Source organism: Gymnoscopelus microlampas (genome assembly GCF_963454915.1).
Source record: "Gymnoscopelus microlampas genome assembly, chromosome: 15".
In the NCBI taxonomy this organism is placed as follows: domain Eukaryota; kingdom Metazoa; phylum Chordata; class Actinopteri; order Myctophiformes; family Myctophidae; genus Gymnoscopelus; species Gymnoscopelus microlampas.
In genome coordinates this window covers 49,696,637-49,722,823 of record NC_139952.1, presented here as the reverse complement: position 1 = coordinate 49,722,823, position 26,187 = coordinate 49,696,637, and the positions used below count along the sequence as shown (strand labels likewise).

General features: G+C 41.8%; 1 protein-coding gene across 3 annotated transcripts in view; it reads right to left on the bottom strand.

Annotated features, from left to right (window-relative positions):
• Positions 1–26,187, bottom strand: part of phf14 (PHD finger protein 14) — a 167,711-nt gene that overhangs the window by 48,435 nt on the left and 93,089 nt on the right. For 2 of the 3 annotated variants that reach the window (XM_084081425.1, XM_084081426.1), the window contains exons 17-18: positions 20,888–20,950; positions 19,360–19,484 (exon numbers count right to left, since the gene is read on the bottom strand). In XM_084081425.1, the coding sequence (XP_083937551.1) occupies positions 19,360–19,484; positions 20,888–20,950 (188 nt within the window). Of the gene's footprint in view, positions 1–17,424; positions 18,256–19,359; positions 19,485–20,887; positions 20,951–26,187 lie in introns of those variants that run through there. The other variant, XM_084081427.1, reaches the window with a different exon arrangement.

Below are 26,187 nucleotides of genomic sequence, written 5' to 3'. Positions count from 1 at the left end.
ATACTGTTAGGATTTAGAAAACATTTTTATATATGTATTTGGCCGCGGACCCCCATCTCAAAATGTTTTGTTCCAGGGACCCCCCCAAGAAGCAAAGATTTGAGTTACAAATGTTCGCTTTAAATATAAGCATATATAGATTCAAAGATTTGCACACATTTTTAAGATGAAAAAAAATAACAGATCTACATCTACCAAGTGCCGTGCTATGAGCTTGTAGATCCGTTATTTTTGAATAGCCAAATAAATGTTAAAATGACACAGATGTGTTCCCGCTCTTACTGGGTTAAAAAAGTGGTTTCTACAGAACAGTAAAGCGGAGAGAGGAGGAGATGTTAATTGAACCATCGCTGTTCAATAAAACAGAGCAGACCAGACAGATAGGTCTTATTGATCTGCTCTCAAGTGCTTTTAGGTGGAGCTGGAAGAGGACATTAAGAGGAACTGGAGCAGTTAGGACTCTAATCATGAGGTGATCTACAATTCATCTGACCCACTTAAACCCCCCGTCCTTAATAAACTGCACCTGAGTCCTCTCTGTACTAGGCCGGCTATTGTTCTCCCCTCCACACACACCAAATCTATTGTTGTCCCCTCCACACCAAATCTATTGTTTTCCCCCTCCACACCAAATCTATTGTTTTCCCCTCCATACCAAATCTATTGTTTTCCCCTCCATACCAAATCTATTGTTCTCCCCCTCCACACCAAATCTATTGTTTTCCCCTCCATACCAAATCTATTGTTCTCCCCCTCCACACCAAATCTATTGTTCTCCCCCTCCACACCAAATCTATTGTTTTCCCCTCCACACCAAATCTATTGTTTTCCCCCTCCACACCAAATCTATTGTTTTCCCCTCCATACCAAATCTATTGTTCTCCCCCTCCACACCAAATCTATTGTTCTCCCCCTCCACACCAAATCTATTGTTTTCCCCTCCACACCAAATCTATTGTTCTCCCCCTCCACACCAAATCTATTGTTCTCCCCCTCCACACCAAATCTATTGTTCTCCCCTCCACACCAAATCTATTGTTCTCCCCTCCACACCAAATCTATTGTTTTCCCCTCCACACCAAATCTATTGTTTTCCCCTCCACACCAAATCTATTGTTTTCCCCCTTCACACCAAATCTATTGTTTTCCCCCTTCACACCAAATCTATTGTTTTCCCCCTTCACACCAAATCTATTGTTTTCCCCTCCACACCAAATCTATTGTTTTCCCCTTCACACCAAATCTATTGTTTTCCCCTCCACACCAAATCTATTGTTTTCCCCCTTCACACCAAATCTATTGTTTTCCCCCTTCACACCAAATCTATTGTTTTCCCCCTTCACACCAAATCTATTGTTTTCCCCTCCACACCAAATCTATTGTTTTCCCCCTCCACACCAAATCTATTGTTTTCCCCTTCACACCAAATCTATTGTTTTCCCCTCCACACCAAATCTATTGTTTTCCCCCTTCACACCAAATCTATTGTTTTCCCCTCCACACCAAATCTATTGTTTTCCCCCTCCACACCAAATCTATTGTTTTCCCCCTCCACACCAAATCTATTGTTTTCCCCCTCCACACCAAATCTATTGTTTTCCCCCTTCACACCAAATCTATTGTTTTCCCCTCCACACCAAATCTATTGTTTTCCCCCTCCACACCAAATCTATTGTTTTCCCCCTCCACACCAAATCTATTGTTTTCCCCCTCCACACCAAATCTATTGTTTCCCCCTCCACACCAAATCTATTGTTTCCCCCTCCACACCAAATCTATTGTTTTCCCCTCCACACCAAATCTATTGTTTTCCCCTCCACACCAAATCTATTGTTTCCCCCTCCACACCAAATCTATTGTTTTCCCCCTTCACACCAAATCTATTGTTTTCCCCTCCACACCAAATCTCTTTGGTGAAGAGGCTCACAACGCGTTGAGATGCGACTCATTGGTGTGAGCTTGGAGATCTACTATTGTTTGGCATCATTTTCCCGCAAACATTAGGGATGCTAGGCTAGGGTTGAAGTGAAGGACTGGACTAAAGTAAGTAGCCTTAAGATCAAATGTTTTACTTAAGTAAAAGTATCAATACTGCAATGTAGATATACTCTGTTACAAGTAAAAGTCCTCTATTCAAAATGTACTTGAGTAAAAGTGCAAAACTGCTGGCATCACAATGTACTTAAAGTACAAAAAGTAAAAGTACTCATTGTGCAAAATGTCCGATTTCAAATGTATAAAACGTACAAACATCTTTTGAAAATAGATCTACAAGCTCAGTAGTACAATTTCTGCCTCTGTGATGTAGTGGAGTTAAAATAAAGGTATTGGAAGTACTCCAGTCAAGTAAATAAATATACCTCAAAATTGTACAGTAAGTACAGTACTTCAGTAAATGTACTTAGTTACTTTATACCACTGGTCATGGGTACAAATTGTGCAAATCTTTGATTATACATTTTCTAAAAGAACTGAGGCCGATTGTACAAATGTCTTCTAAATCCTAACAGTTTTCTGAAACACGTATGTTGATATAATATCAGTGGTTCTCAAACTTTTTCATGTCAAGGACCCCCACAATTATATGTATTTGGCCACGGACCCCTATCTCAAAATATGTTGTTCCAAGGACCCCCAGAAGCAAAGATTTTTGTTCAAAATGTTCCCTTTAAAACATGTGTGTATATATATATATATCCAAAGATTTGCACACATTTGCATGATTTCTCAAAAACAATAGCAGATCTAAAATCTCAATATGAGATTTTTTTAACCCATTAAGACCTGGAACGGTGTCATTTTTAGATGTGAGCTAAAAAGGATTATTTTACACTTTGGGCTATTCAAAAATAGCAGATATACAAGCTCATAGCGCGGCACCGAGTGCCGCGCTACGAGCTTGTAGATCTGCTATTTTTGAAAAATCGTGAAAATGTGTGCAAATCTTTGAATATATATATTTTTAAAGCGAACATTTTTAACTCAAATCTTTGCTCTGGGGGGGTCCCTGGAACAACATATTTTGATGGGGGTCCGCGGCCAAATACATATAATTTTGGGGGTCCTTGACATGAAAAAGTTTAAACACCACTGATATAGAAACATAGGTTTTTCAGAATACTGTTGAGATTCAGGAGACATGTAGAATCGGCTTCAGGTCTCAATGGGTTAAAATTACGGAGAGACAAGACTCTGTTTGGAGAGACATGGGGGGGGGGGGGGGGGGTACATGTTCCGGGACCACCTACAGTACTGTACCAAGCGTTGCATGGTGTTGGTCTGGGGGCTACATAACTGGATGTGACTGGCTCAGCCTACAGAATATGAACGGTTCATTCATGGCGTTCCAACACACATTAAGTGCCTTGCTCCAGGGTCTTTACACTGCTGTGTGTGTGTGTGTGTGTGTGTGTGTGTGTGTGTGTGTGTGTGTGTGTGTGTGTGTGTGTGTGTCTGTGTGTGTGTGTGTGTGTGTGTGTGTGTGTGTGTGTGTGCTGCTGTAGTCAGATAACAGATAATGGAGCTTTTCTCTAACGGAGAGAAAAAAAGCCAAGAAAGACTCCCTGTCAGTGTGATATAAACGTCTGTTAAATCAATGGGAGTCAATCTTGTTTACTTCTTTTTAGGCCATAATTCTGCTGGTCTGTCGATGCTGATTAGTGTTACTCTATTGGCTGAACTACAAGAGATCACTGAGTACTTATCTTTAAGTTCAGTGGTGGAGAGTAAACAAGTACATTTACTTGAGTATCTGCACTTTATTCTGTTTTTTTTTTCCCACTCCAATTTTCATATACACACGCACGCACGCACGCACAGACGCGCGCGCGCACACACACACACACACACACACACACACACACACACACACACACACACACACACACACACACACACACACACACACACACACACACACACACACACACACCACACACACACACCACACACACACACACACACACACACACACACACACACACACACACACACACACACTTTTGAATACTTTTTTAAGTGCTCCAGTACTTTAACTCGAGTACAAATTCGACAGAGCAACTTTCACTTTGTGGATGAGAAGCATTTGACCACCAGTATCTATATACGATACTTTGACTCAAGTACTATAAAGTTGAGTACTTTGTTTAAGACGGTCCAAACTTCCTTATCAAACCCAGAGTCCACATAGCGGAACCCGCTGTCCCCCAGAGCCAGCTTTCAGGTATTTCCTCCAACAAAATAGGCGACCTTATACGATAACACATCGACCCCGGAGCTGTATTGATGTCCGCTTGTGCTTTACAAGCCCTTTGTGCCCCGAAAGGTGGCGAAAAAAAAAGTCTATTTATCGACGATACACTGATTTGAGTGGAGCCTCCTCAAAACTCCTTTTCTCTCTCTCTCTCTCTCTCTCTAACCGGCGGTCCTGGATCTCTCTCTGCGAGGCGAGGCGGCCTTAACCCATTGAGACCTGAAGCCAATTCTACATGTCTCCTAAATCTCAACAGTTTTCTGAAAAACTTATGTTTCTATATCAGTGGTGCTCAATCTTTTTCATGTCAAGGACCCCCACAATGATATGTATTTGGCCGCCGACCCCCATCAAAATATTTTGTTCCAGGGACCCCCCAGAAGCAAGGATTTGAGTTACAAATGTTCGCTTTAAAAATATATATATATTCAAAGATTTGCACACATTTTCACGAATTTTCAAAAATAGCAGATATACAAGCTCATAGCGCGGCACTCGGTGCCGCGCTATGAGCTTGTAGATCTGCTATTTTTGAATAGCCAAAGTGTAAAATAATGTGTTTTAGCTCAAATCTAAAAATGACACAGTTCCAGGTCTTAATGGGTTTAGTGGGAGCGAGAAACAAGACGGTGGAATTTATCACGAGCGGGGGCAGTGCAATTACCTGGGGGAGCGGTCACGTGACAGGCGATCGATGCGGCACAAAGCGCTCGGGCCATCGACTCCCCGGTTCGGGTTTGACAAAGTGTGGCGGCCGCCGGAGCCGGTGGCTTTCTCTCTGTTTGAATCCTTCTTCTCTCTCTCTATAGAGGAGGAGGAGTGGATTATCGGACACACCGCTGAAGAAGCCTTATTCCTCACACCTTTTGATTTACTGTTGTGGGGGGGGGGTTAGCTGCAACATTATTAACTCTTTAAGACCGGGAACGCATCTGTGAACGCATCTATGAGCTTGTAGATCTGCTATTTTTGGAGAAGAAAAATTTAACATTATTTTGTGAACATCTTTGAATATACTGTATATTTTTCTAAAGCGAACATTTGTAACTCAAACTTTTTCATATCAAGGACACCCACAATGATGATGATGATGCATTTGACCCCCCATCTCAAAATATTTTGTTCCAGGGACCCCTCCAGAGGCAAAGATTTGAGTAACACACATTCACTTTGAAAATACATATATATATATACATTCAAATATTTGCACATATTCTCATGATTGTTTTTCAAAAATAGCAGATCTACAAACACGTATATCTGCTATTAGCCAACTAAATCTTAACATGACACAGATGTCTTCCCGGTCTTAATGGGTTAAAGGGCCATTGTTTTACTAGAGAGGCTGCAGCTAATGAATGAGGAGAGGAGAGGAGAGGAGAGGAGAGGAGGGGAGGGGAGGGGAGGAGGGGAGGGGAGGGGAGGGGAGGGGAGAGGAGGGGAGGGGAGGGGAGGGGAGAGGAGAGGAGAGGAGGGGAGGGGAGGGGAGGGGAGGGGAGGGGAGGGGAGGGGAGGGGAGAGGAGAGGAGGGGAGGGGAGGGGAGGGGAGGGGAGGGGAGAGGAGAGGAGAGGAGAGGAGAGGAGAGGAGAGGAGAGGAGAGGAGAGGAGAGGACAGAGCAGTCAGATGCCTTTATGAGGTCCTTAGGAGCCTCATTCTCTGCTACCTGGATAACAGCCCATGGACAGCATTGCCAGATTTTGCGAGAGAAACAAGCCAGGCCAAGCCCCTAAAAGAGCCGACTATACTGTAGGTGGCATGATCACGCTCACACACAGGGGGGTCCTCAGCTAAATGAGTTAATAGCATCAACATCAAGGTTAGCAACTTGAACCCCGTATTACGTTGTCTATTAGAAAATCATGAAACAAAGTGAAATATTTGGAATGGTGGTCCCTGGCACACATTTCAATTTCAGATGGGGGTCTGTGACAAAATACATATTCATTTGGGGGTCCTTGACAGGAACATGTTAGAGAACCACTGGTTGAAACAACATGAGGAAGTAAGCCCAAATAAGCAACTAAACTTTACAAGCCCCCCCCCCCCCCCACAACAAAACACACAACCCGCAAGTACCAATATTTACAAGAGACAAGCCCAAAGTCACTTATAATGAGCAGACTTGGCAACAGTGAGCCTCCACCATGCCAGGGTTCTGATGACAGATGTTTGACATGGATGATTCTATTTTATATTTATATTCAATTTGAAAAACTTTGATTTGGGAACATTTAACAATAATACATTTTGATTTAAGCCCTTAAGCCCGACTGACTTCTATTTATTAGATTTTCTTTTGCCTACAATGACATAATACAAAAATAGGGATGCCAGGTTTAAAGTGCAAAAAAAGAAGACATTGGTTTAGCTGTATTATTGTCATAAACAAAAAGTCAAATGAAAGCCGATATCAGCCATGCACAAATATGGTTGCTGTCGGGAAGAAACCTTTTAACTTTTCATATTGTTGTGTAAATTAATCTCTCTCTCTGATGTGTGTGTGTGTGTGTGTGTGTGTGTGTGTGTGTGTGTGTGTGTGTGTGTGTGTGTGTGTGTGTGTGTGTGACTGACAGTTCCACACTCTCCCAGCAGGTGGCCCCAGTGATCTGGGAGAAGCAGCAGAGAGTGTAGCACCCTGTGGGTGTCATTTCCTCTCCTCTCTCCTACACTACCACCGTACAGAGTGTAGCACCCTATGGGTGTCACCTCCTCTAAAGGATAATTTGTTTATGAAAGTCCTTGCGGTCTTGTTTCCAATGAGAACCTGTGAGCAATTAGGGGTTAAGAGTCTTGCTCAGGGACAAATTTCATTTCATCAACACATATGCTGGCATGGCCTGGAATCGAACCTGCGGCAACCAGGGCCTCTGGCTCCCTAGGCGGGCTCACTAACCACTCAGCTATGGCCGCCCCCTCTCCTACAAGGACCCAAGGACCCCCTAGCTGAGAGAGAGATGAAGCAGGGACCCCCTCTACATTGTATAATCAGATTAAACTTCTTCTTCTTCTTTTTGTTTACTTGGTCTGCTCTTTTTCCCCTCTACATCTATACCTCTTTGCCCAAAAATAGCAGATCTACAAGCTCACAACGCCTCGCAGCTGAGCTTGTAGATCTGCTATGTTGTGGCTAAAGTTCTCCTCAGAATAGGGATGCTCGGGTTCAAGTGGTTAATGTAAAACATAAAAATCATATTACACAAAGATTTGGCGGACCCCCTGTAGAAACTCTGAGGACCCCCTAGGGGTCACGGACGGATCTATATCTATATCTATAGGTCAGGTTTAGGTGTCGGGGGTCGTTAAGAATGTTCCCTATTTTGCACCTAGTCGCTACGGTCGTAGAGTTTGTAGATATGATATTGTCTGGTTATGTTCAGCTATATTTGACTAAAATGTCCTCACACGAATAGTAATACAAGGCGTGTGTGTGTGTGTGTGTGTGTGTGTGTGTGTGTGTGTGTGTGTGTGTGTGTGTGTGTGTGTGTGTGTGTGTGTGTGTGTGTGTGTAAAGACAGGGGGGGGGGGTTATCAGCTAATTAATTAGGAAATAAAGGCACCTCTGGGTGCTTTGAGGTTCATCTTTAGTGTGCAGAGAAACACCAGGCATAGCAAAGAGCAGAAACACTGCGGAGAGAAGACTAGAAGAGGAATTAAAAGAGGGAGACAGTAAGTACTGTACATCAGTGTTGGAAAAGTTACTCAAAACCAGTTATGTATTACTTACTACTAGTTACTTGTTTAAAAAGTAATATTATTACTTTACATATTACTCCCTGCCAAAAGTAACTTGTTACTTTACATTTTTTTCTCGCCCCCAGTAATTGCATCCTTTCTCCCCAAAAGTCTTACTTTGCATTTTAAACATTAGCAGGTTGAAAGTTCCTTCTTCTTACCGACACACAATTTGCAGCAGACAGCAATAATGACAATATTACCAAGTAGTAAACATAGCGTGCGGTGCCGGTGTCTCCTCCATGTTTGTTTACGTCTCTCGCTGTCTGTGAGTCTCACACTAACACTAACGCCCTTCTGCATCCGATGAGTCACACGCACAGACAAGTGCGCATCGTTTTCGTATCCGCTCTACAGTCTAGACTTAGACCGGGATCATCAGCCTGCAAAGCAACTCCATCCCAACCTAGTCTACCATTAGTCTACCCAATGTCCCCTCCCTGTATGAATGAATGAACCATTGTAAAGCGCTTTGAGTAAGTTTGAGTACTTAGAAAAGCGCCATAAAAATGCAATTCATTATTATTATATCAACTGACCAAAAACAACACAGGATCAAATATACACACTCAAGCCACAGTAACACCAAGGCTCGTGAAAATAGTAACTAGTTACTTTTGGAAAATAGTAACTGTAATATTTATTACTCAAAATGTGAAAGTAATTAGTTATATAACTTACTGGAAAAAGGTAATAATATTACACACAGAGAGAGATGAGAGGAGTGTCCTGATGGGGGCAGTGGTGAGCTGCTCAGTACACAGCACAGTGGATACAACACTGCAGAGTAAGAGTGTGGGGGGTGTGGGTGGGGGGGGGTTACTGGTTCAATCCCCCTGGGTTAGTGAGGAAGTGTCCTTGAGCAAGACACTGAACCCCCAAACGCTCCTGATGAGCGGCTTGGTGCCTGGAGAGTGTGTGTGTGTGTGTGTGTGTGTGTGTGTGTGTGTGTGTGTGTGTGTGTGTGTGTGTGTGTGTTTACAGCTGTCACCCAGTGGTCCTCGAGGGGGTCCCAGGGGCAAAAATTAGTTCATACATATGTTATGCTTCGGCTGGTCAACGTGATGCATTGTGAGCTTGTAGATCTGATATTTTGGAAATAAAATGGAAAAATCATGAAAAATGTGGAACACAAATGCTCTTTTAAGCCATTCAAACCGGGAACACATCTTGTGTCATTTCTAGATTTCTTTGGCTATTGAAAACAGCAGATCTACAAGCTCACAACACGTCACATCGCTGTGAGCCTGTAGATCTGCTGTTTTCACTGCTGCTGTGTAGGAAGGGTTTTGGACATCAGTGGTGGAAAAATAACTCAAATGTTTTACTTAAGTAAAAGTATCAATACTGCAATGTAGAAGTACCCTGTTACAAGTAATAGTCCCAAATTCAAAATTGACTTGATTAAAAGTACAAAAGTACTGGTATCAAAATGTACTTAAAGTACAAAAAGTAGCTCGTTGCGAACTTGTAGATCTGCTATTTCCAAACAGCCTGCAGTATGTATAAAATATGGCTAAAGTGGTTAACGTGTGTTTTATAATGTAATAATTTATATCTACAAAGTAACTAAAGTTTTCAAATAATTGTAGTGGAGTAAAAGTACAATATTTGCCTCTGAGATGTAGTGGAGTAGAAGTAAAAGTATAGACAATTGGAAATACTCCGGTAAAGTACCTCAAAATTGTACTTAAGTACAGTACTTGAGAGTAAATTTACTTAGTTACTTTACACCACTGTTGGACATACAAGGTTTGTGTGGAGATTTGAGCCTCTTTGCTTGGTCACCATTCTTTCTTTCTTTCTTTCTGTCTTCCCACACACACTCCATCCTGCGTTCTCTCCTCTTTTAACCCATTAAGACCTGGAACTGTCTCATTTTTAGATTTGAGCTAAAAAGCATTATTTTACACTTTGGGCTATTCAAAAATAGCAGATATACAAGCTCATAGCGCGGCACCGAGCGCCGCGCTACGAGCTTGTAGATCTGCTATTTTTGAAAAATCGTGAAAATGTGTGAAAATCTTTGAATATATATATTTTTAAAGCGAACATTTTTAACTCAAATCTTTGCTTCTGGGGGGTCCCTGGAACAACATATTTTGATGGGGGTCCGCGGGCAAATACATATAATTTTGGGGGTCCTTGACATGAAAAAGATTGAGCACCACTGATATAGAAACATACGTTTTTCAGAAAACTGTTGAGATTTAGGAGACATGTAGAATCGGCTTCAGGTCTCAATGGGTTAATGGGGAGGGGGGGTGGGGGGGGTTGGAGGAGGAGGAGGAGAGAAAGGGTGAAGTCAGCAAAAACAAAATGCCGGCGTTAAATCATGGGACCATCCTGTGTCAGAGCAGTAATGGAAAACGCACTCATCATCCCAAAGGTTACTGCTCTGCTACAACCTCTCTCTCTCTCTCTCTCTCTCTCTCTCTCTCTCTCTCTCTCTCTCTCTCTCTCTCTCTCTCTCTCTCTCTCTCTCTCTCTCTCTCTCTCTCTCTCTCTCTCTCTCTCTCTCTCTCTCTCTCTCTCTCTCTCTCTCTCTCTGCAGAAAGAAGTACTTTTTTATTTCTTACTCAAGTTGAAGTAGTAATACCTGATGGTGGACAAAGTATATATACTCAAGTAAATATATATGTATATCGTTGCTGTGCGGCAAAAACCTCATATAAATGTCTTTACTTTGTGTGTTTTTTTTTTAAATTAACACCCTACAGTGTCACACTAAATGCTCAAAAAAAGCAGATCTACAAGCTCAAAACGCGGCGCCAAGCACTTCAATACTGTCCACCATGGGCAATACCGCAATGTAGAAATACTCGATTACGAAAGTAAAAGAGTACTGGCAACAATACATTACTTACAGTACCAAAGTAAAAGTACTGCCATTTTTGTGGTACAATATTTGCCTCTTAAGATGTAGTGGTAGTATTAACAATTAACATAGTTATGCAAAGTAAAAGTATACTTAACCCATTCAATCCAGGGACACATCTCTGTCATTTTACATTTCTTTGGCTATTCAAAAATAGCAGATCTACAAGCTCATAGTGCGGCACTGCGTATGAGCTTGTAGATCTGCTATATATTTTTTTAAATCGTGAAAATGTGTGTAAATCTTTAAATGTATGTATCGTTCCAGAAGCAAATATTTGAGTTACACATTTTCACTATAAAAAAAAATATATATACATATTCAAAGATTTGCAAAAATGTTCACGATAAAAAAAAAACAGCAGATCTACAAGCTCATAGCGCTGCACTCGGTGCCGCGCTATGAGCTTGTAGATCTGCTGTTTTTGAATAGCCAAATTAACCTAAAATGACAAGAGATGTGTCACTGGTAGGCAGGTTTCTGAACTGTCCACAGCCTTCCTCTGAGACACACAGTGAGTAAAGAAAAAGGGTTTAATATTATCATGAGCATGGTGAAGTGGTCCTTTAAGTATAGTACTTAATACTTAAGTACATGTACTTAGTTACTTTCTCTCTCTCTCTCTCTCTTGACAGTTCCCCAATACGTTTTTGTTTCTTTCTTTAATTCCCTCCCTGGCTACGGCCCCCCCCCCCTCCCTTAAAGAACCAGCATGCAACAGAACAACACAGCTGTACCCCCCCTCTCCCCCCGATTCCCCATGGACCCAGGGCAGAGGATGAGGGATGGGGGCATTTACAGTTCTCCACGGTGCAATGCTCCCATCTCCTCCACACACACACACACACACACACACACACACACACACACACACCCACACACACACACACACACACACACACACACACACACACCTCTGTTCCTGCACTTGTTGTTAAAGTATAAATAAACTCATTCATCCCCTCACACACACACACACACACACATGAGGTTTCTTTTTTTAATGCGTTTAACACATTCAATCCGGGTTAGGGTTAACAGAATGCATCTGTGTCATTTTATAGATCTATTTGGCTATTCAAAAATAGCAGATATACTAGTCTTAATACAAGCTAAAAAATAGCAGATCTACAAGCTCATAGCGCGGCACCGAGTGCCGCGCTATGAGCTTGTAGATCTGCTATTTTTTGAAAAATCTTTATAAATGTCTTCTAAATCCGAACATTTTTTCTGAAAAACGTATGTTGCTATCAGTGTTTGTCTAACCTTTTCATGTCAAGGACCTCCCAAAAGTATATGTATTCGGCCGCGGACCCCCATCTCAAGATATTCAAAATATGTTGTTCGAGGGACCCCCACAAGATGCAAAGATTTGAGTTACAAATGTTTAGAAAAATACATGTATTCAAAGATTTGCACAAATGTTCAAGATTTTTTCAAAAATAGCCCAAAGAAATGTTAAAATGACACACAGATGCGTTCCAGGATTGAATGGGTTAAGCAGATTGTGAGAGGAAAGCGTCTCTCTCTAGTTCTTCTCTGTAGGAGCAAAGGAGATGAAGAGAGACACTCCATTTATTATCCATGGTGTGGCGGAGTGTCGCTTTAGAGACCAGAGAGCCGATCTACAAGCTAACTGAGCTTGTAGATCAGCTCTGGTCTCCGGAATACAGATCCAGTGGGAACCTAAACCACGTGGGCACCTCGAGGGTTAAATTGTGATGTTTTTTTCTAAATGGTAAATAAATAAAGAATAAATGTATGGTTGGAAATAATGTGAAGTATAGATGATGTGAACATGATACATGTTCACATCTACATGTATATATAATCCCTGATACATGTGAGCACGGTACATCATTACAATTACCCTTCAACTTCTTGTTTATCCCCCAAATAACTAGATATCACAGGGTTTGTAGCAATAGTAGAAATAGTGGGCCTTAAATGTAGATGACAACATATATAAAAAACAATATAAATATAAATACATACACACACACACACACACACACACACACACACACACACACACACACACACACACACACACACACACACACACACACACACACACAATTGGGACAAATCATGTCCTACCAAAACATTTCAAATTAGTATTTATTAACACACTAATTAAAACAAAAATTGGTGAAAATATATTCTTAAAGGATTTATATATATGAATTACATACGATTTAAACAATGTTTTGGTCTGGTTTCTTTTTTTTTTTTTACATCTAAACTTGCACTCTGCCAGAAAACACCCTATAGTCTAAGACAAGGATTCACAACTTCAAACTTCAATGTGTATGTATGGTACGGTATCTACAGGAATATCAGGCTGTCTGTGGTACAGATGTGCCACTTCAAAACTTCACACGTTACTGTTCTTTCCCTGATAGTGCCCTGAAAATGCATTTTTTTCCTCCCTTTTCTGCCCTTAAAATGCACTGTTTTGCCCCTGAAAAGAAGTTGTCACTACACACCCCCGTTTTTCCCTTCAACAGACATCCATATACATGAGAACAAAAGAATGTGTGTTTAAGAAGGTGTCAGACTCATTATGAGGCGAAAGGTGATTTGACCAGTTGCTCAAATTAATTAGCATCATAAAAGCAGTGATCATCAAAATAATTCAGCATTTTAAATGCCCTTCTTTGTCCCTCTTATTACCCTGGGAATCCCCTGAAAATTTACTGTCTTGGCGATGGCAGGACATGTGAAGTTTTGAAGTGGCACATCTGTATGTGGTGTATTTAACTCTGTCTCTCTCTGTCGTATGGAAGGTGTGACGGTTCAGTGGTAGAGAGAGAGAGAGAGAGAGAGAGAGAGAGAGAGAGAGAGAGACAGGAACAGTGAGAGAGATACAGTAAACAGAGAGAGAAAGACAGAGAGAGGGGAGAGGCAGAGTAAGAGAGAGTAACTGAGAAACAGAGAGAGACAGACAAACGGACCCCCCTCTCTGGTGGTCCAGGGTGTTATTATCCGGTGGGGGGGGGGGGGGGGGGGTCCACCAAACAGAGCAGAGGGTCACAGTTCCCCAGGTGATAAATCAGGGTTGACAGAGGTCATTACACGCACAAACGGAGCCACCCCCCCCCCCCCGTTATATACAATTAATTACCCCGCCCACACTCATTCATCACGGCGGCAATAAGGTGAAAAAGTCAAGAGTTTATTAAAGCTCCGAGTCATTTCTACAACACTTCACTTAATACACAACTAAACAGCAGCAACAAAAACATCACATTCTGACTCAATATCACAGCTATATGCATGTATTAATACAACACAATAAAAAAATATGAAATTAAAAAATAATCCCTTTAAAGGCATGTCTGTAATGTAAACCAGTGGTTCTCTCAAACGGACCCCCCCCCCCCCCCCCCATGGCTCTGAGAGTTTAAAGGACCCCCCATGGACTGTATCTTCATTCATTTGCTCCTTTAAATTGCTCATTAAAAGACGGCACCATTTTTTTGGTCTATTATGTCTGTGTGGACAGTTCAGGAACCTGCCTACCAGTGACATCATCGGTAGGAGGGTTCGGTCAATATTTCAATTTTGTTTAAATATGTATTAACTAATTAAGACCAGGAATGCATCTGTGTCATTTTAAGATTGATTTGGCTATTGAAAAATTGTGGGAAATTTGCAAATCTTTGAAAATATATACGTTTTACACATTCTTAACTCAAATCTTTGCTTCTGGGGGATTCTACAAATGTCTTCTAAATCCTAACAGTTTTTTGAAAGAAAACTTATATTGCTGTAATATCAATGGTTCTCTAACTTTTTTTACATCATTTTTGTCAAGGACCCCCAAAATTATACGTATTTTGCCGCGGACCCCCCTCATCTCAAAATGTGTTTCTGAACGGTCCACAGCCCTCCACTAAGACACAGAGTGAATAGACAGGAATGGTGACATATTATAAAGAGCATATTAGTGAGGACAGATTATATGAACACCTTAAGGACCCCCTTTTGAGAACCACTGCTGTAAACCAAAGAAATCATGGAACAACACGATGTGCACTGAGTACAAATTAAAAGGCTTGGCTTGACTTTTAAAGACTAAAAAGTATGTTCACAACACAAGGCTTATGGATATACAGTACAGTACGTTGTATAAAGAATGTAGGCACAAAAAAGCAAAACATATCTATCCATGGTTGACCGACGTCTCCAATAAATACTGTACATCATATCGTCGCGCTAACAAATCTATCTGGCATTCAAAGTCTACGGGAGCAAAAACACATCACTTTGTTCTCAGATGAAAATTAACGTAGCGATTTAAGGGGTTAAATAGATTACGCCATGCATTGTGTGTTTAAACGGACCTTTGAGATGGTTTTGAGATGCATTAGGAGTCACCAATCAGCTCAAAAAACTAAAACTAAACTGACTTCTAAACAGAACCTTCTAAAGCAGGACCCTAAAAGGACCTCACATAGCCATAGTTTCTGGTTGTGGCCCCTTATCGCAAAGTGACATTTAAAAATAAATATGAATTATTTTATTTAAAAGGAACGGAAATTGCGAAAATAGCCGATTTACAAGCCTCACAACTGGTCGCATTACAACACGTTGTGTGAGCTCACAGATTTTTTCAAGTTTCTGAGAATATAATAACATAATAGAGTAGGGAAGCCAGGTGGAGTGACCTAGGGGTCCTGTGATTGGTTAGGGAGTGACGTAGGGGTCCTGTGATTAGACAGGGAGTGATGTGGGAGGAGTCCTGTGATTGGATAGGGAGTGACTAGGGATGGGACAAAATGAAAATTTTACACGTCACGATTATTGTGGCCAAAAAGAATATTGTGATTATTATCACGCTAATCAAAATATGCTTAAAACGTAAAAAAATGCCACTTTTGTTAACAACTTAAACCCTCAGCATCCCTATTCTGGTTAGTCAAAAATAGCCGATCTACAAGCTCACAACGCGTTGCTACGCAACGCGTTGTGAGCTTGTAGATCTGCTATTGTTGGCGAATGGATTTGTGTGGAGTGAAATAAGAGCGTACCATATGTGCTCTTCGGGGGACAATTTCACAATAAATGAAAATACCTGCCATATGATTATTGTGAAAATAATGACTTAAAATGCCACTTTTGTTAACCCCTTAAACCCCCAGCGTCCCTATTCTGGGAGCGTCCGTCAAACATCCTAGGAGTGACGTAGGGGTCCTGGGGCATGGGGGGAAGGGGTGACGTGTGAGGGCAGAAGGTGACACTTGTCACAGAGCCCTTTGATAGGTCAGAAAGCAGCTTGTTTTAGTGACAGAGCTGCTGACTCTACTCTGAGACCATGATGAGGAGACACAACGCTGGGCGGCTTTGTGACGAGCTGTCAACTCAAACTGTCACTTATATGTGTGAGAGAGAGAGAGAGAGAGAGAGAGAGAGAGAGAGAGAGAGAGAGAGAGAGAGAGAGAGAGAGAGAGAGAGAGAGAGAGAGAGAGAGAGAGAGAGAGAGAGAGAGAGAGAGAGAGAGAGAGAGAGAGAGAGAGAGAGAGAGAGAGAGAGAGAGGGGGGAAGACTTCTGAATACTTACGACACTAAAACATTTTTCAAGACGTCTTATTTTTAACGTTTTTTTTTCCGTCACTATACTACAGTAGCCTATAATAATGTTCCTACGATAATAGCTATGAACTGTAGCGTTGTTATGAGTTATGTGCCTACCTGTACAAAACACTGACTGACTGACTCCTCTACAAGAACTTAGTCTTTCCTCCATTTAAACTTGAAGACAATCACACACACGTGCACGCACCCACACTCACACACACACACACACACACACACACACACACACACGCACACACACACACACACACACACGGACACGCACACAGAGCTAGAATGTGAGGGAGCTTCCTCTAGGGCAGGTTCAAGTGCGTCCCTCGGCAATTAAAGGCTTTTTATTCTGAAACATACGAGGGTGATTGGATGGGAGGCGACTTCAATCAATAGCCGCTGATTGGCTGCTGATGATGAGAGGCTACGAGGGGAAGTCGATAGAGAGTGGAGTCGAGCGGCCAGGCCGTCCCGTCCCATCCATCCCTACACCGGGGAGACAGAACGGGGGTCTTCCGTTCATTCGTTCATTCTTTCACCCACCGAAGAACAGTGTTGATTTCGTCCACTAAAACTATGTAGGTCGACTACCTTTTTCACTGACAAAAACTAAATAAGAACTAAGCTACGATGATAAAACTAAAACTACATTATGTTGACAATTTTGTCAACAAATAAAAACTAGACTAAATTGTTAGTGAGGGAACTAGTGGAGAAGAGATCCAGTAGAACTAAAAGACAAGTCATTTTATGCTTGGTTGCGCTCGGGTGTTGCGCTATGAAAATAGCAGATCTACAAGCTCACGCTGCGACGCGTTGTGAGCTTGTAGATCGGCTATTTTCAGCATGCAACCAAGTGGAAAATCAGCCATCACGACGCCATCAAGGCACCGCCAACATACATTTTAGTCGACTGAATCAAACGTAGATTTAGTCGACTGTAATCTTATGATATTTAGTCGACTAAAACTAGACAAAAAACAAAACATTTCAGATGACTAAAATAAATGGAATTTGATTAAAAAGACTATGACTGAAACTGAATAAAGACGTGCTGTCAAAATCAACACTGCTCAAGTTCAAGTACATCTGAGTTGGGAGAAGACAGTGGGAGGTTGCTCCTTCTTGTTTTGCCCGTACAAGTGTTCCACAAATGGCAGTTTGTGTCAGTTACAGTATTGAGTTGCCCACACACACACACACACACACACACACACACACATTCGCACACACACACACTTCAATCCGGGTACGCATCTGTGTCATTTTAAGATTTCTTTGGCTATTCAAAAATAGCAGATATACGAGTTTATTGCGCGGCACCGAGTGCCGCGCAATAAACTTATAGATCTGCTATTTTTGAAAAATGGTGAAATCTAAAATGACACATATTCTTTCCCGGTCTAAATGGGTTAAAAACCCTATCTTAATGGTTATAAGTATAGTTATAATTATAGTGCTTGATGTCAACATTCAACCATTTCCTGGGACTCTCGCTCGATCGTCCACGGTACAGCCGATGGTCCAGTTACGGGGGGGTTCAGAGGGTCGTTGGTGGGGAGAGGGGTGGTGGTGGGGGGAGGAGGAGCCGGGCGTCTCGTTTACTCCAGCCCAGAGCCGCCGAAAACCCCCACAAACCGACCTTTCTTCAAACGACCCCAATGTGCCTCGTGTCTGTCTGTCTGTCTGTCTGTGTCTCTAAGCCCCCGGTGGTCTGTCCCGTCCCGTCCCGCGCCGCGGAGGGGGGGGTTTGTTAGTGGAAGAGGGGGTGAGGTGGGCTGCCCCGGCTCTCTCACAACCTGTGCAATGCAAAGATAGAAAGAGTCAGGGCAGCAAACCTCACCAATCCTGCCGACAACGCCAAACCCTCTCTACGCCCTTAACGGCTTAACGGTCTAACGAACGGCCACTAAAACCATGGGAACACAAGACATTCACACACATATTCAGGCTTAAAAATGTGAAATTAGGCTTGAATCTAGCGAGGGAGTCGCTAGCCAAAGATAAGTACAAAGCTAAAAAGATCTACAAGCTAAAGAACAAGTTAACAACAAGAATAACAACATGTGGCAACGCGTCATTTGTGTTTTTCTTTTACGGAAAATTGGATTTAACGTTGCAATGAGTCAATGCCAGTTTAAAGAGACAGGGGAGAGTAGAGTTTCAGTCAAACGCACATCAACGTATGAGGAAATATGTGCAAAATCTTTATCAAACTACGTCATGAACGGTAAATACTTTTTTTTTTTTCAGGTGTATTATTTTTTTACAAAGCCAAGGAGGAGCCTTGTGTTTAATGTTCTAAGCTGACATGTGGGAGAGAGACCAGAGGAAAGGAGCGATTCATTACATCTTAATGAACTGTGCAAATGTATGTGGCACTTCAATACATGGGCTCTCTATGGAGCAAGACACACACACACACACACACACACACACACACACACACACTTTACTATACTTGTGAGGACATTAACATGTTAGGATGGGGATTTGATGACTGCCATTTATTTCAATTTTGAGCAATATTTAACCCCTAACCACGACACCATCACACGACTAAGTATAAATAAGGCAGGTATCCAATCCTAACCCCTAAAGCTAACCTCAAAATGCATGTTCATCAAATGCTACTATACTTGGACCTCACAACTATAGTAATACAAGTACACTCTCACACACACACACACACACACACACACACAATCGTGCAGAACCAAGGCAGGAAGAAGAGCTTAATGAAGACTGAACTTTAATCATCTGGAGGATATGGCTCTCACACACACACACACACACGTTTACAATCACATCAAACCCCCGAACACGCGCGCGCGCGCACACACACACACACACACACACACGCACACGCACACGCACACGCACACAGTGTTGAGTGTCCGTACCTGACGAGGTTGTCGTTGTCACCAGGACTCTTACAGGAGGTACAGTCGGTTCGGGTGTCGTCCGCTTTGGGTTTCTTCTGCATGGCAGACTGTCTCCGCTGGCGCCGTTCCCGTGGCACCAGTTCCTATGGAAACGACGGACACTGATTACACACTACTGACTGCTGCTGCTGGAGGCACAGATGATGAGGGGGGGGGGGGGGGGGGTATGCATACATACAAGCATACTGTATATACAGTACATCAATTGATCAGATGGATCGATAGATACTGTACCAACAGTTTTCTAAAAAAATGTTTGTTTCTATATCAGCGTGTCTCACCTTTTCATGTCAAGGACCCCCAAAATGATATGTATTTGGCCACGGACCCCCATCTCAAAATATTTTGTTCCAGGGACCCCCCAGAAGCAAAAATTTGAGTAAAAAAATGTCCCTTTAAAAATATATATATTCATAGATTTGCACACATTTTCAAGATTTTCCAAAAATAGCAGATCTACAAGCTCATAGCACGGCACTCTGTGCCGCGCTATGAGCTTGTAGATCTGCTATTTTTGACTAGCCAAAGTGTAAAATAATGCTTTTTTGGATCGATAGATACTGTGACTTTTCTATAATATGTACACAACAGGCGTGCACATAACAGGTGCGCATGCGCACCCAAAATAAATAATGCGCGGCACATCAGACGACGCGAGGCGCTTTTGCGTACCAACAGCTGGGACAGGAATTTCCAAGCTTTTATTTTCTAGACAAAATAAAAAATAAAAGCCTGGAGATCGAGGCTAGGAATGTACTTCCGCATGCTGCACGTGATTGTGTGAGTGTCTCGCATCGCCTCGCATTGCCTCGCTGTGTGCACGCAGCCAGCAGCGGCTGTTAGAGGCACTCGTCACCGATGATGACCGCACCGTAATGGTGCGAAATACGCCATGAACGTCCAAATCTGGCGGATAAAAGCAGCGCAGCACAGGGCACCAACCTTGGGGGCTTCACCAAACGGCGTGAGAAAAAACCCCCGGAAAAAATCGATGCCAATTGCAATTGTGTTTTATATAATTTTTATCGTTGATTAGTCACCTTTTACAACGAGGTACAGCTTGTGAGGATCGGGCATTCGTGGGAATGAGCAACACTGCTAAATGTGTGGGTAGCGCCCCCCCCAAAAAAAAATGCCAATAGATACTGTATACATCAATCGATCAGATGGATGGATCGATAGATCGATAGATAATGGGTGTGTGTGTGTATATATATATAATATGTACACTCACACATCCATACAGCCAAGTTAAGGTAAATACATGTAGATTATGAAAGCATTATATCAAGTGAATGTGTGATGGAAAGGTTTATTAATAATGAGAGGTTCAGTTTAAAAGACTTTTGGTAGCAGCTAAAATGAACACAGATGTCTGTCTGTCTGTCTGTCTGTCTGTCTGTCTGTACATTCAGTTTAACAGACTTGTGGTAGCAGCTCAAAGGAACACAGTTAAGATGTCAGAAACCATAATGAAGAAACCAACCTCCATCTTGTCATCTCTGTCCTCACAGATGGACACTCTCTTCCTCTTCTGTCCTCTGGTTCTCTGTCAAAAAACAAAAGATGACACAAAATTAACAAGATGTTGTTTTCAGTGATTACAGTAGAGGGCGCTCTTCCCTGACCTACGAATGATCCCTAGACTGCGAGAGAGTGAATGGACGGACATGACGTCATCCCCAAAACATTCACTTCCATTCACTCCTATGTTATGAGATTTAGAAAAACACATCTAGCTGGGATGTTTTCTCCCAGACTGTGTTTTTGATGAAAACGGGCCATTATTCAACACTGCCGATAGCAACAACATAGACCAGGGGTCTTCAACGGTTTCAGGCCAAGGACCCCCTAGCTGAGAGAGAGATGAAGCAGGGACCCCCTTACTCTATAGCGTATAAAATTGTGTTTCAGATTAAAGTTTTTTTTTTACTTAGTCTGCTCTTTTTCCCCTCTACACCTATAGCCTCTTTGCCAAAAATAGCCGATCTACGATCTGCTATTTTTGGCTAATGTTCCCCTCAGAAAAGGAATTCTAGGGTTCAAGTGGTTAATGTAAAAAAACTAAATCATATCACACAAAGATTTGGCGGACCCCCTATAGTAGCTCTGAGGACCCCCTAGGGGTCCCGGACCCCCTGTTGAAGACCCCTGAAATAGACAATCGTGGTTACAAAATGTTTGTTCTGGTGGAAAGCAGAGAGGCTCGTGTTTCCATGGAGACATTGTTTGTTTACACCCGGGTTGAGACAAAAGATGGCTGCCTCATCTAAAAGACACAGAATAAGGTCAAAACGCTGGCAGTTTTGCATGAATTAATTAATACCTGACAGTGAATGTTGTAACAATGTATTTGTATATCAAAGGTCCCTAAAAGTCCAACCCTAATCACTCTCTGTCAAATGAAAACGTAATGTGTGGTTATTACATCAGCAAGCCCTTATTAAACCATGATGTCATTCACCTGTGTGATTCCCATAGCAGCATACTGTAGCTTAACTCATTTTCTATTAAATAGCGCACTTGGCCGCCAAGATCGCATAAATGCGTTGTATGCGTACTGTATGCACAGCAGCCACACTGGAAAGACATTGGGCCTCTTCCTTTCTTCCAGATCCGTCTTGATCACATGACTATAGAGATCGTGTGTGATCATGTGACTATAGATATCACGTAGATCTACGTCCATTCAAATTCAACCGTTCACTGTAGTGATGAGCGGGCCGACCCGAAATCCTGGTCGAGTCAGGATTTCAGAGGCAATTATGCGGGGCTGCGGGTGAGTGGGTCAGCCGCTCTCACACGCAAAAAAAATATTTTGAACAACATGCTTCTTTATTTAGCCCATGACAATGTTGTGCTACTGTAGACATTTAAAGCGACTTTGGGTAGGCCTACTTAAAAGAGCGTTATATAAATATGAGCTATTATGATGATGATTATCTTTTTTTTCCACCGTGGGTCGCGGGGCGGGTTGAGCCATAGATTTATATATGGGTTCGCGGGGCGGGTTGGGTTCCGTGGCGGGGTGGGCGGGTCATGAAAAAACCCGACCCGCACATCACTAGTTCACTGCCAATCACGTAAATCTACGTTTTTCAAAAATATATATATTTCTTGTTGCTATGTACAGTATATAGCAACATATATTTGTTGTAATTTATTAATACGTTTTTCAGAAAACTTAGGTCAGGATTTAGGAGGTGTTTTTAGAATCGGCCTCAAGTCTAAATGTGTGAATTGTTAACAGCACCGTACTGTACAGTACAGTACCGTACAGTACAGTACCGGCGTGCATTGTTTGTCGGGAAGAGAAAAGAAAAACAAGTGCAAACATCAACGTCTCCGGGCCAAGCAGCCAACCAGCGCGCTGGGAGCAGAAACATGGACGCCATGTTTAAACAGATTGTGAAAACAATTCCATCTGCTGCCTTTGGCTGTTGCCACGTCGGGGCAGATGGACCACTTATCACCGTGAACGCTAACTGCCACCACCATGCCAGTTGGCGCGCTAAAAAAGAACAACAACCGTTTTCCCCCACACCATGGTGCCACCGAAAAGGCCCCCGACTTTATTTAATACACTCTGCATTAAAGTGTACTTAAAGGAATGTGTTAAGGGTTCAATAAGGGGCGGCAGTGGCAGTGGCGATAGTTCGATCCAGAGTTAGTGTGGAAGTGTCCTTGAGCAAGACTCTGAACCCCTAATTGCTCCAGATGAGCAGGGTGGTGCCTTGCATGGTTTCCTCCTCCATCGGTGTGTGAATGTGTGTGTGTGAATGTGTGTGTGTGTGTGTGTGTGTGTGTGTGTGTGTGTGTGTGTGTGTGTGTGTGTGTGTGTGTGTGTGTGTGTGTGTGTGTGTGTGTGTGTGTGTGTGAATGTGTGTGTGAATGTGTGTGTGAATGGGTGAATGTAATGCACAATCTATGTAAAGTGCCTTGGATAAAAGCGCTATATAAATGCATCATTTACTAAGCTCAGTGGTGGACAATAACCAAGCAGGTTTACTTGAGTACTGTACTTAACCCTCTAAGACCGGGAACGCATCTGTGTGTCATATTAAGATTTATTTGGGCTTTTCAAAAATAGCAGATCTACAAGCTCATAACATGGCACGAGTGCGCTTTTTTTTTAAATTGTGAAAAGCTTTGAACTTTTTTAAAGCGAACATTTGTAACTCAAACATTTGCTTCTGGAGGTCCCTGGAACAACATATTTTACAAATGTTCGCTTCTATGAATATATATATTCATAGATTTGCACACATTTTCACGATTCAAAAATAGCAGATCTACAAGCTCATAGCGCGCTATGAGCTTGTAGATCTGTATGTTTTGGACTAATGTAGTGGACTTTCCAAGACAAACATTGTACTGTTGACTCTACTACATAATTTCTCGGAAGGGAATAAAGTAGGATTGAGCACGTACTGTAAACCCCTATTTAAAGTACAAGTTTACAACGTGTCACGATGATGATGCAAGGTGTTTGTGAGCTTGTGGATCTGCTATTGCTATTACTGCAATACAGGAAAATATTCTAATGTATTTGTGTTGAAAATATCCAAATTTCAACACAGCAATGTGTTGAGGTCGAGGGGGAAACCTCATTGTGTCCAAAACTGTTACTTTTCAGGATTTCAATTCAAAAATCGCAAAAGTAGCAGATCTACAAGCTCGAAACGCTTCGCTTCGCGATGCGTGTCGAGCTTGTAGATCTGCTACTTTTGATGCGTTTGTGTGGCGCTGTAGTTGGATCAAGTAAGGCAAGTCATTTACGAAAAAACACAAACAATAAAGATATGGAGGTGAGAATACTTGAGTATTTCTAAAGTACTATTCAGCTTTCACTGGTATCTGAGTGATCATTTAGTATAGATCAGTAAATTAATCAACGACTGGATTGTCATAAATGTTGTTGCACAAAATATAAGTGAAAATATATCTAAAAGCTTATAAGCTTATAGATTGGCTATTTTCACCCTTTTTTTGTTGGCCTATAATTACATGCCGAACATAAGGATTGATTATTAATCTATTATTTTTATTACATTATGGATATTTGCTTTAATAATGTTTTTAATTGGAATAGTTTGAGTGGAACAGCCATCATGTCTACAAGCTAATCACAGCCTCTCTGCTCAGGTGGGGAAATTAACCCATTCAGACCAGGAACACATCTGTGTCATTTTAAGATTACTTTGGCTATTCAAAAATAGCAGATCTACAAGCTCATAGAAATCGTGGAAAATGTTTTAAAGCAATTTTTTTTAAACTCTAATCTGTGCTCCTGGGGGGGGTCCTTGAAAAACACCATATTTTGAGATGGGGGTCCGCGGCCAAATAATATCATTTTGGGGGAGGACCCCTATCTCAAAATGCTTTGTTTCAGTGACCCCCCCCCCCCTTTAAAACATGTATATTTTCAAAGATTTGCAAAATTTGTCAAGATCTGGGCTTGTAGATCTGCTATTTTTGAATAGCCCAAATAAATCTCAAATAGACAACAGATGCGTTCCCGGACATAATGGTTTAAAACGGCGGTGCAGTTTTATAAGACTCGGGTGTTAAATCAATCTTTTAATTAAGTCCATCGTTGCATCTTTAACGACCATGAATCATTTCACACAGGATTAGAAAGATTAACGGAGCGTAGAGGAGAGCGGCAGTAACTAGATGTATATTAACTTAATTCTTCATAATTAACAGCATATGTTCATGTCAGAGGTTGATGTTTAACCTTAACCTCGTTAACCCCGGCTAGTATCCCTATTATGGGCACATCAACATGTTAACATGTTGTTGTTATTATGGTGTGTTTCATTTTTGTATTCATTTAAAAAATATATTTTTAAATGTCATATTTTTTTTTTATTAATTAACACATTGAGTGCCATAAACGGTCCGGACCGTTTTTGGCCCATTTCTTTAAAAATATATTTTTCCCACGTGGGGGGCGCTCTAACAAAACTTCCAAGGAGTCTCTAAGAAGGAGAGGCCGGATGTGGATCCATGTCAAAGATGCTTCCGGTCGGCCTTTCCAATGTTAACTCCTTGACTAAAAGCTTAATATCTCCTATTTCTTTTTAACGTGGTGAAAGTGAGACGTTTTCGATCGGCGATCACTCTGCAATGGAGGATCACGTTAGAAATATTATTGTTCCAGGCGTTAGTCGGGACCCTCCGCCGTCTCACACGCACGCTTTGTTTATATGCACTTCCGCGTCAGGGCTTTTTTTAAATACCTGATGATCTACAAGCTCATAGATTCTCTATTTGTCGCATTTTCCAAAAATATATTCTATTGAGCTGTAGTTTGTGTACATGACTACTGCATTCAGAACGTGGATATCACGTGGTGATAAAGCTACGCAATTCGTATTGGGAACGTTGATTATTTTCCCGAAAACAAAAAGGCATCACCCTGTATAATTGAGGCAAAAGCATCGCGTTGTGACACGTTGTGAGCTTGTAGATCGGCTATTTTCAGCCAAGATATTTAATGTAACAACGTATGTGGTTTAAATGGTTAAGACAAGTTTTGTATGACCTCTGCATGTTTAGAGTAGAACAATCATATTGACATGCTCTAATCCTAACAACAGTGATTAACATCTGAGTAAAAACATTGAATGAGGATAAAGATGTGATCGATGTAGAGAACATGTCAATACGAGCCACAGGGTCAATATCTCAATTATCTCATGTGTGTCAGATAATGACTTTTCATAACACTCACTTTTTAATGTTAATACAACTTATTACTGAGCATTGACTGGTGATTTA